General features: G+C 36.3%; 1 protein-coding gene across 1 annotated transcript in view; it reads left to right on the top strand.

Annotated features, from left to right (window-relative positions):
• The window catches only part of kcnq1.2 (potassium voltage-gated channel, KQT-like subfamily, member 1.2), a 367,043-nt gene that overhangs the window by 179,517 nt on the left and 170,723 nt on the right, over nucleotides 1-16,803 (top strand). The window contains exons 3-4 of the mRNA XM_039768020.1: nucleotides 1,779-1,869; nucleotides 4,867-4,993. Of these exons, the coding sequence (XP_039623954.1) occupies nucleotides 1,779-1,869; nucleotides 4,867-4,993 (218 nt within the window). The remainder of the gene's footprint in view (nucleotides 1-1,778; nucleotides 1,870-4,866; nucleotides 4,994-16,803) is intronic.

Raw genomic sequence — 16,803 nt, forward strand, 5'->3', positions numbered from 1 at the left:
TGGCAAAGGTGGATGAATTTAAATACTTGGGAACAACAGTACAGAGTAACAGGGGTTATGGAATAGAGATGACAAAGAGAATGCAGGACGGGTGGAATGGGGGGAGAAGAGTGTCAGGCGTAATTTGTGACAGATGGGTATCAGCAAAAATGAAAGGGAAGGTCTACAGGATGGTAGTGAGACCAGCTATGTTATATGGTCTGGAGATGGTGGCACTGATGAAAAAACAGAAGACACAGCTGGAGGTGGCAGATTTAACAATGCTAAGATTTGCATTGGGTGTGACGAGGATGGTTAGGATTAGGAACAAGTGCATTGGAGGGTCAGCTCAAATTGGATGATTTTGAGACATAGTCAGAGAGGCGAGATTGCATTGGTTTGGACATGTGCAGAGGAGAGATGCTAGGTATATTGGAAAAAGGATGCTAAGGATAGAAGCTGCCAGGCTAGAGGAAAAGAGCAAGGCCTGAGAGATGATTTATGAATGTGGCGAGAGAGAACATCCAGGTGATTGGTGTAATAGAGCAAGATTCAGAGAACAGAAAGATATGGAAAAAGAAGCTGTGGCAACCCCCAACGGGAGCAGCCAAAAGAAGAAGAAGAAAGTGCATGATATAAACAGTGTTTTAATTAGCAACCCCTGAAGTCTTAGCATATTGTTTAAATATGTTGTTAAATTTATTAATGCCATAAGCTGTCAACTGCCATAGAAATAAAATATGTACTTTCATTAAAATGTTCAGAATGATGTGATAACAAAGACATGCACACTTTTCAGTTGTCTCTCTATTTCAATGAAGTACTCTCTGTGACAGTTTTATGCTTTTTCTGTTCAATACTATACTTAAAAAATAATATCTGATCCTTGGTTTAAATTTCTGATTTTAAGTTATGTAACAAATTAATCAGAAATTGCTAGGTCTGAACAGTCACTGGATACAGTACCACAAACCTAAGTGAGAAGCGTTCATGGTTCACAACCAATGGTTTGGAGAATTTGTGAAACCTCTGTCCTTAAAAGGGATACGGTACGTATAAAAGAGCGTTGCTCTCACATATGGAATAATGGCTATTGCGATATCAAAAATGGCTAATGGACGAACTACATACAATGTCTTTTAGATTTCCAAATGCCAACTATTTTTTTTCAACCCATCATGAAATGTCTGCTTCTTGGCGGTTTCATATTAATGATATATGCTTTGCTACATGAATGAAACTTTGCACAAAAGTCCATAATTGTCTGCTTTTCTCTTGGACACATCCCTTTATGTGCATATAGCAGCCAGGATTTGTTTCCACAAAAAATATATGAGCATATGGCCTCTGCCTCTTAACCGGAGATAGAAGAGAAACCTGTGTGCAGTGGGTTATTCATAGAAAGTTATGTGCTGTGGAAGTGAGGGTTCTGTTTCACTTCAACTGAACACTCAGCTCCTAGTTTGACAGATTAAGAATAACTGCTTTATCCTGTTAACAAGATATTCTAAATAATACATTTAAAACTTTTTTTGTGGACTGAATGTTATGATTTTGGCATGACTGCTCGATGAATGTGTGATAATATGAATGGTGTAGGGTTGGATTATAGTATAACTACTTCCACTAATATTTCAAACATACATCCAGCTGATAACCTGACAATATTCTTTTAAGTGTCCAGTTATGAATCTCCATTATGTAAAGGTATACACAGAAGTCCACAAATGTGTATGTAAACTGTTAATTGACCTTGCCTGCACTAGTAAAGCTTAATATATTTTTTGTTTATTTAACAGGTTCTTAATGGTACTCATCTGCCTAATTTTTAGTGTGTTGTCCACAATAGAACAATATGCTGAATTTGCAAGTGGTACCCTCTTCTGGATGGTGAGAGTCTATTTAAATGTATTTATATTTGTTGACTTTCTCAAAATGCTTTTCTTCGTATTTGCCTTGTCAAAAGAAATAAAAAGTGTGAAATTACAAACATATTCCATACTGAACTTTGGTAGAAACCCTTATATTAATTAAGCTAATGACTTAATCATACCTTTGTGCTTGAAAGTTTGTGAACCCTTTAGAATTTTCTATATTTCTGCATAAATATGACCTAAAACATCATTGGTTTTTCACTCAAGTCCTAAAAGTAGATAAAGAGAAACCAGTTAAACAAATGAGACAAAAATATTATGCTTGGTCATTTATTTATTGAGGAAAATGATCGAATATTACATATTTGTGAGTGGCAAAAGTATGTGAACCTTTAGGATTAGCAGTTAGTTTGAAGATGAAATTAAAGTCAGGTGTTTTCAATCAATGGGATGACAATCAGGTGTGAGTGGGCACCCTATGTTATTTAAAGATCAGGGATCTAGCAAAGTCTGCTCTTCACAACACATGTTTGTGGAAGTGTATCATGGCACAAACAAAGGAGATTTTTGAGGACCTCAGAAAAAGAATTGTTGATGCTCATTGGGCTGGAAAAGGTTACAAAACCATCTCTAAAGAGTTTGGACTCCACCAATCCACAGTCAGACAGATTGTGTACAAATGGAGGAAATTCTAGACCATTGCTACCCTCCCCAAGAGTGGTCGACCAACAAAGATCACTCCAAGAGCAAGGCGTTGTGGGCTGGAGGGCTGATCACACCCCAAGAAGATACAGACGCCCCTGGGAAAACCACAACCCCTGAAACACTGACTACCCTCACATTGTTCCTTATCCTTGGGCTATAACGCGTAATACAAACCGCGCGCGGTACATTCTCTGCTCCTAGCGGAACTGTCATCTCTGACTTCTCATGGAGCACGTTTAAGCTTTTGAAAAAAGAAACAAATGTTTGTTTGCAGTGTTTGAATAAAATTCCTGTTTACTACAACCACCTGTGTCTCTGTGCAAATCTGTGACCCAAGCGTGACAGCTTGTAATAGTCAGCGAGGTCACAAAGACCCCAGGGTAACTTCTAAGCAACTGAAGGCCTCTCTCACATTGGCTAATGTTCATGTTCATGAGTCCACCATCAGGATTACACTGAACAACAATGGTGTGTATGGCAGGGTTGCAAGGAGAAAGCCACTGCTCTCCAAAAAAAACATTGCTGCTCGTCTGCAGTTTTTGCGAAAGATCACGTGGACAAACCAGAAGGCTATTGGAAGAAGAGTTTGTGGATGGATGAGACTAAAATAGAAGTTTTTGGCTTAAATTAAAAGCGTTATGTTTGGGGAAGGGAAAACACTGCATTCCAGCATAAGAACCTTATCCCATCTGTAAAACATGGTGGTGGTAGTATCATGGTTTGGGCCTGTTTTGCTGCATCTGGGCCAAGACGGCTTGCCTTCATTGATGGAATAATGAATTCTGAATTATATCAGAGAATTCTAAAGGAAAATGACAGGACATTTGTCCATGAACTGAATCTCAAGAGAAGATGCAGCAAGACAACAACCCTAAACACACAAGTCGTTCTACCAAAGAATAGTTAAAGAAGAATAAAGTTAATGTTTTGGAATGGCCAGTCAAAGTCCTGACCTTAATCCAATCGAAATGTTGTGGAAGGACCTGAAGCGAGCAGTTAATGTGAGGAAACCAACCAACATCCCAGAGATGAAGCTGTTCTGTATGGAGAAATGGGCTAAAATTCCTCCAAGCCGGTGTGCAGGAATTATCAAAAGTTACCGGAAATGTTTAGTTGCAGTTATTGCTGCAAACGGGGATCACACCAGATACTGAAAGCAAAGGTTCACATACTTTTGCCACTCACAAATATATAATATTCGATCATTTTCCTTAAAAAATAAATGACCAAGTATAATATTTTTGTCTCATTTGTTTAACTGGTTTCTCTTTATCTACTTTCAGGACTTGAGTGAAAATCTGATGATGTTTTAGTTCATATTTATGCAGAAATATAGAAAATTGTAAAGGGTTCACAAACTTTCAAGCACAACTGTATATATATATACTGTATATATATATGATATATTAATCATATATATCATTTTATATATATATATATATATATATATATATATATATATATATATATATATATATATATATATATATATATATATATATATATATATATATATATATATATATATACACACAGTCATATGAAAAAGTTTGGTAACCCCTCTTAATTCTTTGTATTTTTGCTTATCATTGGCTAAGCTTTCAAAGTAACAACTTCCTTTTAATATATGACATGCCTTATGGAAACAGTAGTATTTCAGCAGTGACATTAAGTTTATTGGATTAACAGAAAATATGCATCATAACAAAATTAGACAGGTGCATAAATTTGTGCACCCCAACAGAGATATTACATCAATACTTAGTTGAGCCTCCTTTTGCAAATATAACCTCTTATAGCCTTTGATGAGTGTCTGGATTCTAGATGGAGGTATTTTTGACCATTCTTCCATACAAAATCTCTCCAGTTCAGTTAAATTTGATGGCTTCCGAGCATGGACAGCCTGCTTCAAATCATCTCATACATTTTCGATGATCTTCAAGTCAGGAGACTGTGATGGCCATTCCAGAACATTGTTCTTTTCCCTCTGCATGAATGCCTTTGTAGATTTCGAACTTTGTTTTGGGTCATTGTCTTGTTGGAATATCCAACCCCTGCGTAGCTTCAACTTTGTGACTGATGCTTGAACATCATCCTGAAGAATTTGTTGATATTGGGTTGAATTCATCCGACACTCAACTTTAACAAGGGCCCCAGTTGCTGAACCAGCCACACAGCCTCACAGCATGATGGAACCTCCACCAAATTTGACAGGAGGTAGCAGGTGTTAAGGGTAACATATAGTTTTCTGATTGTATGATTTTCTTTCAGGTTTTTCACATTTAAATGTATCTTCTTTTTTCTCTAGGAAATTGTTCTTGTAGTGTTTTTTGGTTCTGAATATGTGGTCCGCCTCTGGTCTGCAGGATGCAGAAGTAAATACATAGGATTCAAAGGAAGACTTCGATTTGCAAGAAAGCCTATTTCAATCATTGGTAAATGAATACATAATATAAAACATTTTAAATTGAATTATATTTATTTTAAACAGTAGTACATGCAGCTTAATGAAAAGTACACTGATTTTCATTTTAGGTAACTTTAAACCTCAGTACATAAGAAAAACATTCAAAAAATTAACTTATACTGAAGCTACAGTAGCATGATATGTTTTTTTGAACATAGAACACTCACTGTGTGCACCGTCACAAAAGTGATTTACAGAGAATGTTTCATTATAATATATTTTATTGAAGAATTCCTTAGAGCAGAAGCCACTAAATCCAAAGAACATTTAGAAGTATCTCAGTTGTCTACTGTACATTAGACTGAAGGATTTACTTTACTTTAGACAACTTCTGGGACATCACAAGCCACAATGCAGTAGGATTTGCAAGTTTTGTGAATAAATAACCTTATAGAAATTTTTTATTACTTTTCTGATCTGTAACATATATATGATATGTTGGTACAAATTAGCTTCTTTATGCTCACAAAGTACTTGAAGATGATTACATGATTGGTAAGCATTTAAGAATAGAGAGGACAAAGAGGTGGTAGTGTAATGGTTAATGCTTATGCTTATAACACATAAGTGCAATAAATAATTCTGGAGCTAATGTGACTTCCTTCTTGGGTGACTTGTGGCCATGACAAAAACAGTGAGAAAAATTCTTGACTATAGAATGTATTGTACTGGGCAGAAATAGAACCAAACTTCTTAATGAAAGGCAAGCATGCTAACCTATATACTATCATCATAACCTGTTGGATGTTGTTTCTCTAGTTTCTTCTGTTGATGGATCATACTATAATAGTACAAAGACTTCACTAAGTCTGACCCAGCTTTTAGGTCTGCCAAGCATATAATATGGCTTAATATAGATGGGCTGAACACACACAACATTAAATTAAACAGAAGTACAGTAAGACTTTCACTCTAAATTCAAATGACTATCCTACTATTATTATATTGTTGTGCTAAAGGCTTTTTAAAAACCCACAAAGGTACAGTATATGAAAATCATACCAAAATGCAGAGTGTTCTACCAAAATGTATATTCTAATTTCTGTTTCTTTGATTCTGCATCATTTCCTTATCCAAACTGCATTTTTCACTGCAACATCTTGTTGTTATGTGTTTTTGAGGATCACCTCATACATTAAAAAATAAATTAGGGAGATCACACATCTGGAATGTGGACATCTAGCAATGTCATCTTGAAAATCAGAGCACCCCAGGACTGTGTGCTTTGCCCATTACAGTTTTCCCTATGTGTACATGATTGTGTGGCCAAGCATGACTAAACCTCTATCAAGTTTGCTGATGACACAACAACAATGGATCTGATTACAGGCATAATGAGATAGCCTGGAGGAACAGGTAAATTTAAAATTATCCCTGAATGATGCTGGGACAAACAGTATGTCCCTCAATGTCAGTAAAACTAAAAAGATGACGACTTGATGGTTGTAATGTGTCTTTTGATTCTAATGATGTTGCTTTGTAAAGTCTGTATAACTTTAGGTTCTTAGGAGGTTAACATTCCTGAGAATCATTCATGGTCCATCAATACAACCTGTCTTAAGACTCAATGGCACCTTCACTATGATATGGCAAGTGCACTGTGGCCCACCCAGTTCATTTACTGACAAAATGCCCTTTGCATCATAACATACCATGCACACCCCAGCAACTGATTTCTGTGCACTCCTGCCACCCAGTAAGCTATATTTTAACATTCAGTGCTAATCATCATACTCTCAGTTTCTAACCCAGGGATATTAAACTTTTAACCCCAATACTGTCAAAATACACTGACCTTTAATAGCGTTTTTTGGAACTGTTTTGTTTTTATCAAGTTTTTTTCTTTTTGTTTGCTGGCAGTATTTGAGATTTCTGCCACATTATGACTCATTATCATATGGTCTTGATATCTGTTTCAGGACTTCATAAAAAAGAGTTGCAAGCAAAATCAAATTGTGAGTTTATTGGATTTATTTTGAATTGCCAGAAAAACATGTTTTTAGCATCATTGCAATTTATCTTGCTGCTTTTGTAGATATTATTGTACATATTTTTTACTATAATTAATATATGCAAAGAAAGTCTTTTAATACCCTTTCTTGTCTTATGCACCACAAAGAAGTTTAAGAAGACCAAGTCAGGAACAATTTTCAAATGTAGGCTGCTAGAGTTAACACTCAATCATCTTCATAGTCATTCAAAGTACACTCCACTGAAGCCTGTGCAGCTAAATGTAGTTGGATGGCTGAGGTGAGTTTAGATATTCACAATGCACAGTCATAGTCTTGGTCATTCTAACAACTAATGCAACCATAAGATTGTCCTCACAGTAGCCTGCTGAATGGGCAGAGCTGGATCCACAGTTTGATCAAGGTGTACTTATGCACTCATAAACTTTAGTTTATGCAGAGTGTTACATGTGTTGCTCACGTCGTCTCACAATATCCTGAAACATCAGTGTTACAAATAATCATGAATGGTTGTTAAAGAAATGAAAATGCCATTCCTTTAAATTTGAAACGTGTAGTGATAATGCATAGTTAAATAGTATTATTAAACAGTCTTTAATGAAGGGCAATCCAATAACAGTCTTGCACCATTTTTTATTACCATGTGTTATATAACAGAACGTAATTTGGAATGCCGGGTTTAATCTGGGTGAGGCCCTAAGCTATATAAACATTGTGGGTCCCTTGTTTAAAATAGCAAAGTAATTAGTGAAAAATACTATTATTTTGAAATAAATGCATTTAGTTATTACATATTTCAACTACGCTACATATAAAAGTCACATAAAAATTTAAAGGCCAAACTAAAAAAAATAAAAAATTTCTGAGGCTCCCACAAATTGTGTGGTCGTATGCTGTAGTTTGTTTATCCTATGGCTAGTGATGAACAAGTATTGCGAATTTACTGAAATTATAGAAGTGTTCATGATATTTGTCAAACTCAAAGAAATTAATTAAACTCAAAGGGGAAGGAGGAACTGGACCAATTTCAAGTCATTATAATGGTGCAATGGTCTTTTAATCATCCCTGTGAGCTAGGGAAAAGTCTGCCTAATATGTTGGACTGATTTTTGTGGCCAGATATGTAATATATGCTAACCACTGCACCACCATGGTTCAAGCAGCCAAAGATGCAGAGGGAGCAAACAAACTAGCAATAAGTAAATAAAATATAGATACCGTAATTGTGCCTCATTTTTCGCCTACAATTGGCCATGCCATGAAGCGGTGGCATGGGACTGGCTCATTCTATTGTTTGATGCAGCAGGTTGGTAAAGAAAAGAAGGCAGTGTGAATACTCGTTAGGACGCCAATCCCTCTTGATGACAAAGAGGATGAGGGACATTTCTTGAGGTTAACAGCTGATCAGGATCCTTTCTTAATGAGACAGTACACAGTCCTTTCAATATCTGCTTATGTTGGTGTATCAGTCTGCCCCTCATCCTCTTCATCTTCAAGGGGGACTGCTGCCCTCAAGAGTTTTCACATCACACGGCTCGCCCCTGCAGAAATGCACACCTGCCATATGTCGATTTTCTACACAAACTTAAAAGTTATCAAACATGAAAGTGGCAAAGCACTTTAATGTTATGTTGATATTATTGAATATTATGCTGTACAGCATATTTGACCACTCCCCAATAATTATTGCCCATATTAACTTGTGTCCCTAGTGCCAGAACAAACGTATATGCATGTTGATGGATACCTGTGCTCATAATAGTCTCATTATGGTCAGCTAATGTACCCATCAAATGAAAATACCGCAAATTGTTTTTTTTTAAATGCTATGTGGAAGGCTGGAGTTTAGATTGTGACATCACGCATGCCTGAAGCAGAGTGGCAAGATCTTACAGTACGCCCATGTTAAAGTTCTGCGCATGATGTCATACTGTCCTTGCAAAGCATCATGGGGTGCTGTGAAAACAATATTTGCTTAAGCTGGCTGCACTGTTTTTCTAGGAAAATATTCGGCCAGCAAGGTTAATGCAAAATACAGCATATTTACTGCAAAAAACGCTTTGGTAAATTTCGCCGATCAGCACTATGTACAGTTGAATCTGGCACTGGTGATTTATAGTACATGTCACATTCTGCATGCCTTACAGAAGCTTTCTTGATCTTTTATTAGTGTTTTTCTTGATGTTTGTTAAATAATGATTCCTGTCAAGGTTATTATACTGTAGTTTTGCCTTTTATATTAGTTTTTATTAGTTTTAGTTTTCCTTGATTGTATATTTATAGTTTTAATTTAGTTTCTATTTCACAAAGACATTTTTATTTTATTTTTATATCTTTTATTTTTATATCTATTAGTTTCAGTTTTAGCAATTATGGTGTGGTTAAAGAGCTACTATAGAGTTTAGTTTTGTGTCACAATCAAACAGAACTGTATACTTAATGGGTTTGGATATGATACGTGTTTAATGTTAGTTGAAGCTTACTACACTACATGGTTTACTATGTGGTTTTGTGTTTGACTGATAAAAACAAGCAGAATCAAAACCAGATACTGAATATGAACAATTTTATACACTTTTGTACTGAACGAATGAGCATAGACTGTTGGCACTTTTCATCTTTTCCTTTTCTTGTCCAGAATTGGCCAATTTGTAATGAAATTCAATGTTTGAGTGTTTTCTTTACTCTAAATGTCTACAGTACACAACATTTCCAGCTCCAAGACAATGTGCTTAGAATGAATACATTCAATATTGCATTAAAAATCTCTCATACTGGGCTTTTCTACCAGTCATTAGGCTTGAATCAGTGTGTAGACCCCACCTGCCTGTATTGAGGAAAACAAAGAAAAAACAAGCATGTAATGTCAAGGGTAGTGGCAGTGAGACTTGAATAGTCTATCATAAGAACAGTAAACCCATAATGAGCAGAGCAAGAGCAGGTAACAGGAGTGCAAGCAGTCACAAAATAACAGAGACAGCATCTGATATTAAGAACAATATACATTATATGAACCTGTGTATCCAGAGCAGGAAACCTGGAGCCTACCCCAGCAGCTTTGGTTGAAAGCCAGGAAAAATCCCTGATATGCAATATGTATGACAAGGCTGGTGTTAAGAACAAAATGAATAAGGTATTTCATCTATCTATTTTGAGAGAGAAAAATTAAAGAAAGGGGGTCAAACATTTTAAAACATAATTCTGCCACTGGAATATTTTTACAATATTTTATTTTGAGCTGTGAATGTAAAATAACGTTGCCAACTCAGGAATATTACAAGGTTTGTATCTCTTCGTGGTTAAATAACCTATTTAAAGCAAAAGTGATTGGCTAGTAACAATATGCTGATCTTGTATGCTGACCCTGCGGTGGGTTGGCACCCTGCCCAGGATTGGTTTCTGCCTTGTGCCCTGTGTTGGCTGGGATTGGCTCCAGCAGACCCCCGTGACCCTGTATTCGGATTCAGCGGGTTTGAAAATGGATGGATGGATGGATGTATGCTGACCTTGTCAGTTTCTCCATCAGTGCAGTTTAATTTTGAAAAAGGATTTCTCCTGTGCAAAGTGGCAGGTGAATTGTTGTCAACAAAACAGAGACACCGGAGACACCTAAATTTAAACATTACTAACTCATGGCTTTTCTGTCCATACAGTAAAGGTTTTTTGACCAACACATTCCGATTTCATGCATTTGAATTAAACCGTGATATACAAGAAGCACAAACAAATGCATTCACTCATCATAATGGATGTCAGACTCATGAAGCCTGGAATTTGGCTTATTGTGTGCTGGTCTTTAATAGTTGCTGTATACATACCGTATCTTGGGCACAGTCAGAACTACAGCTAACATGCCATCATTTATGAACAAACTGAAATGATGTAAACGAATACCTGTATCTAATACTTCTCTCTTACCGGAGATCCAGTAAACTGCAGGTTTGAAAGCTAATGAGCACATTCAAATTAACATCATCAACTTGGTGTGCTTTACTAACACCTGAACCAGAACTGATCAAGCTGTCACAAGCAGCTCTTGAAGAACTGTCACTTTGTTGCACAGTAAATCACCTTCTGTTTCACACGCTTTACGCGCCCGTATTCAGTTTGCTCAGTCACCACAAATGCAGCCACCAATTACTGGACGAATATATGCATTTTTGTTTTACAGTTAATAGTTACAAGGGTTAAATATTAACGGCAAAAATATTTATAAACGAAAGCTAAAAATATTTTATTTGATTTTTATTTTATTTCAGTTAGTCTTTAGAGTTGCTTTAATAGTTTTGTTTAGTTTTAATTTTTTATTTTGGTTTTGTTAATTACTTTATTTCATTTTAAAATAATGTTTTTTTTATTAATAATTTCAGTTTTGATTTTAGTTTTCATTAACGCTAGAATTACCAAAGCCTATGAAAAAACTCGTAAATCCAGCCCACCTTAAATCCTATCGCACCTCTCCGTCAGTGTCTTTTGTCTTGCAAATGTGCCGATCAAGACAAGCAGCCTACTATTCCATCCCCCCCACTGCCACAGAATGTGCACAAAGTTCTCCCAGCTCATGCCTTGATTATCTGGGAGTGAAGTGCTGGAGTTTTAGAGTGGAAATAATAGATCGTTATTTGAAACACATGCATTTCATTTGTGTTCCATTTCTACAATAATCTGTGTAAACAAATTGTTAAAACAGAAACGTTTTTCATATTTTAGTAATAAATGACAAAATGTAGAAATAAATTGTATAATGTGTTAAGCCTGAAGTCCAAAGATCAAATAAATACTTTCACAAAAGGTTCAAAGATGATACAACATTCCCGTGGCACAGCAGTTAGACTTGCTGACTTGTAATTAAGAGTTATACTGACTGCCTCGTATAGTTAGCATTTTGAGTTATTATACAATAAACACATACATTTGGTTTGCGTCTGTAACAGCAAGTGTACAATTATAGAACTTGTAAACATTAGCATTTTTTTTTTTCACTTTTATTCTCTCAGTCACAATCACGATATATACTACTGCCCCCTGAGGGATCTGATGCTGTTAGTTTGTATTTGAAACTGGGAATAACTATAGATATGAGTGGTGTTTTGAGACAATGGAATTGGACATTCTCTGATCAGGATGGATAAAACCTGACACACAAACGCTGGTAAATCTACTTTATTCGTATCTCACTGTCACTTGATTCTTTTTTTTTATTCAGTTTTATTGAATGTTCCTGTTTTTTTTTTTTCCCCCATCTTGCCAGTCTCCACATTTTGGTGCAACAAATAAGAGCTTTTCTGTCTTAAAGTTCTTCCTGCATTGGTTCCATATTCTGAGTGATTGATGGACAACTACTGTAGATTGTACTGATGATAATTTGTATTTATTGGGGCTCAAAGCAGGGCATATAAAGAAGTACAGCAAGATTCTATTTCTATTGCAGACAGGGCTTATGTGTATTCATCAACTTGTGTCAATGTCCTGGAGCCTTGTGTATAAACGGTGCATATGCACAAAAATGTTGCATACTCCCGTTTCCATGCTCAAGTCGCGATTTATAAAACCTAAACTTGGATTAAAGCCACACACATTTTCATGGTAGCTCAAACCCTGGAGTATGCAAGTTCTCCACTCGGTTTTGCAAACTGACAGCACCCAGCGTCAAAGCAGTGCTTTTGTTTCAGTGTGGTTTCACTTTCTTTTTTAGATTCACATCCCTGACGCGGCTTTATCATATACACTGAAATTAACCGCATATTGTTTATTAGTTTAAAGCATCTGATTGTAATTAACCTGTAACAATATAATGGTCCACGGAATAGCCAAACTATTCCAAATTCAATAGCTGTCTTAGCGTTGTTATTCTCACTGCACCTTCTTCTTTCAGCTGCTCCCATTGAGGGTTGCCACAGCGGATCATCTTTTTTTCATATTACTCTCACTGCACCACTCAGAGTATTTATATCACTGTATGAAGCACATGTTGCTTCAGCCATGATGCCTATTTGAACTGCTCTCATGCGACAAACGCTTCAGAGCCTTTCCTGTATTGACCTCGCTGTTCAGAAACACTTTCATCCCAAGAACTATAAATGCAAATCAATCAGTCCATCAAGTGCTACTTGTAGAACTGTTTGTACTTATAAGTATAATTACCTCAGTGTAAACTTGCGATACAGTTGTAATATTGCACAACCTGAGCCACTTTATAAAGTGCATATTTACATGTGATGACGATATCATTTTTAAGATGAAATGCAGCAAAATATTCTATTATACAAATCAAATGTTATCTTCATTTAAATAATCTATATCGTTAATAATTAAACATGTGAGGACACGGTGTTTCACTGATTGTTCCTGCCTTGCGCTGTATTCTTGCTGGGGCTGGCGATACTGGAAGGATAGATTGATAGAATAATTAAAAATGTACAATGAAGATATTTCAATGGTTCTTAAACGTTTTGAAGAATCTGTGTTCTCGGCTTACAGATGGCTTAACGTCTTCCACAGAGCTGATTGCATGGCGATTGGGTACTTGGAGAAAGAAAAGGAAGGACAGGAATTGGGGGTTAGTACATTTGAAAGAGACTACTGCTGCAATAAATTATTTCATCAAAGGTTGCGCACGACGCAGCAAGCATCTTCCGTGAGGCATGAACAATCACTGCTTCACCGTATGCCCATGTTTAATACATGCTTTAATTACTATCATCTTGAAAATGATATCAAGTATACATCTCAGTATTTAAATTATTTAGAAAATTGTTATATCATGAATGTAATGGAATCTGTTTCCTGTCTGAAGAAGAGAAAGCCTGTTTAAGAAGCACGTAGTGATTCACACACATAGAGCACATAGAAGAACACATACAAAACAAAGTATTTAACGTGCTACTTTAGTTAAAATGGGATTTGAGAACTAAACTAGTAAATTAAATGATTTTAAGATGATGTTTATGATGTTCTAATTTAATAAAAAAATGAAATATGTGAATAAAGTGGGAATTTCGAGATTAAAGTTCCAAGCTTTTCAAGCTTTTTTCCCATTGTCTCCTGTAAAAATGCTATCTTGGCATTTAGACCTCTTAGGTGAAAAAATCTTTTTTTCCCCTTATATTGTGATTGAGACCTGTGACATTCCAGCTCACAAAATTCACTTTTTGGTCAGAGAAACACTGCTTCTGAACTTTTGAGCACATTTTGTAAAATAAAGTTAAGATGGTATGTGGTTCATACAATCGCTTCAACCTTGATTTCAAATTGTTGCCAGGTATTATGGGTATGGATCCTATTATCATGTTGTCACTTATAGTTGTTGGGGTAAAAAAGATAAATAACAAGTAACTTTCCCTTTCCTCCCACTGTCCCTTCAGACCCCCAACCCTCCTCTGTATTGCATTTCCAAGTTATGCTAGACCACACTTTGCAAAATCCCAGTCCTCCAACATTCCAAGAGACAAAGCATGTCCAGAACAAAACAAACCCCCAACAGCAGTATAGTGAAGATTAAAATTGAGATATCTTATGATTGGACAGTCCATCCATCCATCCATTATTCAATCCACTATATCCTAACTGCATGTTCATGGAAATCTGCTGGAGCCAGTCCCAGCCAACACAGAGCACAAGGCAGGAAACAAACTCTGGACAGGGCACCAGCACCCCGCAGGGTGCACACACACACACCAAGCACAATTTAGGATAGCCAATGCACCTAACCTGCATGTCTTTGGACTGTGGGAGGAAACCCACACAGACACGGGGAGAACATGCAAACTCCACACAGGGAGGACCCAGGAAGCAAACCTGGGCTTCCTAACTGTGAGGCAGCAGCGCTACCCACCATGCCACCATGCCTTGTGATTGTACAGTCCTGATGCAATAATCCTGTGGTATGATGTCAAGTAGTCCCCTTTGAAATTGAGAAAGCTTATTATAGTACAGTCCAGATACAATAAACCTAGGGTATAATGTTAAACAGTCCCTTTATGTGAAAAAAGTCTAACAACACTGTAAATAATTAGTTACTTAGTGGTTACCAAAATATACATATATTTAATAGAAGAAATTTCAGTATTGTAATTGGGACGAAAAAGATAAAGAACCCAAAAACAAAGAAGTAGCAGATAAGGAAACAGAATATATAGTTAAAGCAAATGTTTCATTACAAATAGACCAAGGTACAAGCAGAATCTTTTTTGCATTACAAGGGCATGATATGACTCATGATCATGTTTTAAATGATGCTAGGATCAGTCTTTTTACCTCTTTTTCTTCTTCTTTAGGAATGTTAAAGTTGTAGAATTGGTCAATAAAATCACTTTCAATTTATTAGGAAACAAGAATCTGTATCTGATTTCAGCTTTGCATAAGCTCTGTTTAAAGCTGTAGAATGCAGCTTCTTTGGCAGCTGTTGCAGGTGAATAATCTTGGAAAATTTGAATGTGGTTATTTTCAAATATAATCTCCTCTATCTGACTACATCAAATTTTCTTTAACCCGTGTAACCAACACGGGGTGCTAGCTCCCTTGTTGGAATAAGTTCATTTGTAATTGCGGAATTTTACATAACCCAAAACTATATAGATATAATATATAAAGGCGATACCCCTCTGTTAGTGATTTCTTTAATAACGGTTTACACTGCATAACAGACGAGGAAGCCATGACAAGACCTTTGGGTAGTGGGAGCCAGATATATAGAGTCTGCCATTTTCATCTCCCATCTGTCCGTCGGCTTCAAAGGTGTGCTGGGCAATGTTCCAAGACTTTATACATTTTCTCCATGTGCAGGCCCCCACGTACGTGAATAATACAATTCCAAGGCAAGGCAAAGAGAGGATACAATTTCATGCTGAGTTTGACAGACAGAAATAGTGCATGTTGCCCATTTCACAGTTGTCCTTAACTTGTCTTGTCTTAAAAAGCTTGTCTAGCAGTTCTTATATGGTGAACCCCTGTGTGCTAAATCTGGTTTTGTATTAGCTGAACATGTAGAATGAAAAGTAGATTTAAAATATTTGCACAGAGCACAGTGACCTATTAAACTTATATTTTGATTACAACCTGTAATTTGTCAAAATGGAAAATCAGGCTTCTCGGTTTTGAGGTATTCGATCCAAGTATGCGCAAAGCTGCTGAGATCTCGGTCTCCAATTTGAAGTCCTCTCCAATTATTTGTGTTTGGACTTTAATTGTTTCCAGAGAGATCTTTTATTCTGATATTGCTCCTTCTATATTTGTCTTTCAGTGCAGCTAGTATATCACCAAGAATTTGGATTCCACAACAGTTGCTTTTTTTCAGCAGCAGATGTCAATTAGTATTTCAATATGAGTTGTAAACATTTGCTTAACTTCTTCAAGCTGAGCATCAAGTACTCTATTTTTATTCTAAAATTTACTCATATTTTCTGTGTTTTTTCATCAATTCTTCTTGGCGCATTTTTACAGCTTATAGCAAAGTTATTACTTAAACATAAGTCTTAGTCTTTTATATCCTGAAGCTGCTTGTCATTTCTCTTGTGTATATTCTACATATTCTTTATGTCTCTCTTTATGTCATTAGTGTCTCTCTTCATATCATTTATATTTCCCGATTGCAGTAATCATTACCTTCAACTCAAACAGTTTGTTTCCATCTTCTCTGCGCTCCAAAGGCAGAGTTGTGACTCTGGTTGGAGTTGATGCCTTGATTCACTGGGGATATTAGTAGTACTTGACAGTGGGGATAAAAAGCCATGCTCAGTTCCAATAACCCCCCTGAGACTGACAAATTCTCATTGCCCTTCTCTCTCACAGTTTTGCTCCCATTTTCGCT

This window comes from Polypterus senegalus, chromosome 11, assembly GCF_016835505.1.
Source record: "Polypterus senegalus isolate Bchr_013 chromosome 11, ASM1683550v1, whole genome shotgun sequence".
NCBI lineage: Eukaryota > Metazoa > Chordata > Cladistia > Polypteriformes > Polypteridae > Polypterus > Polypterus senegalus.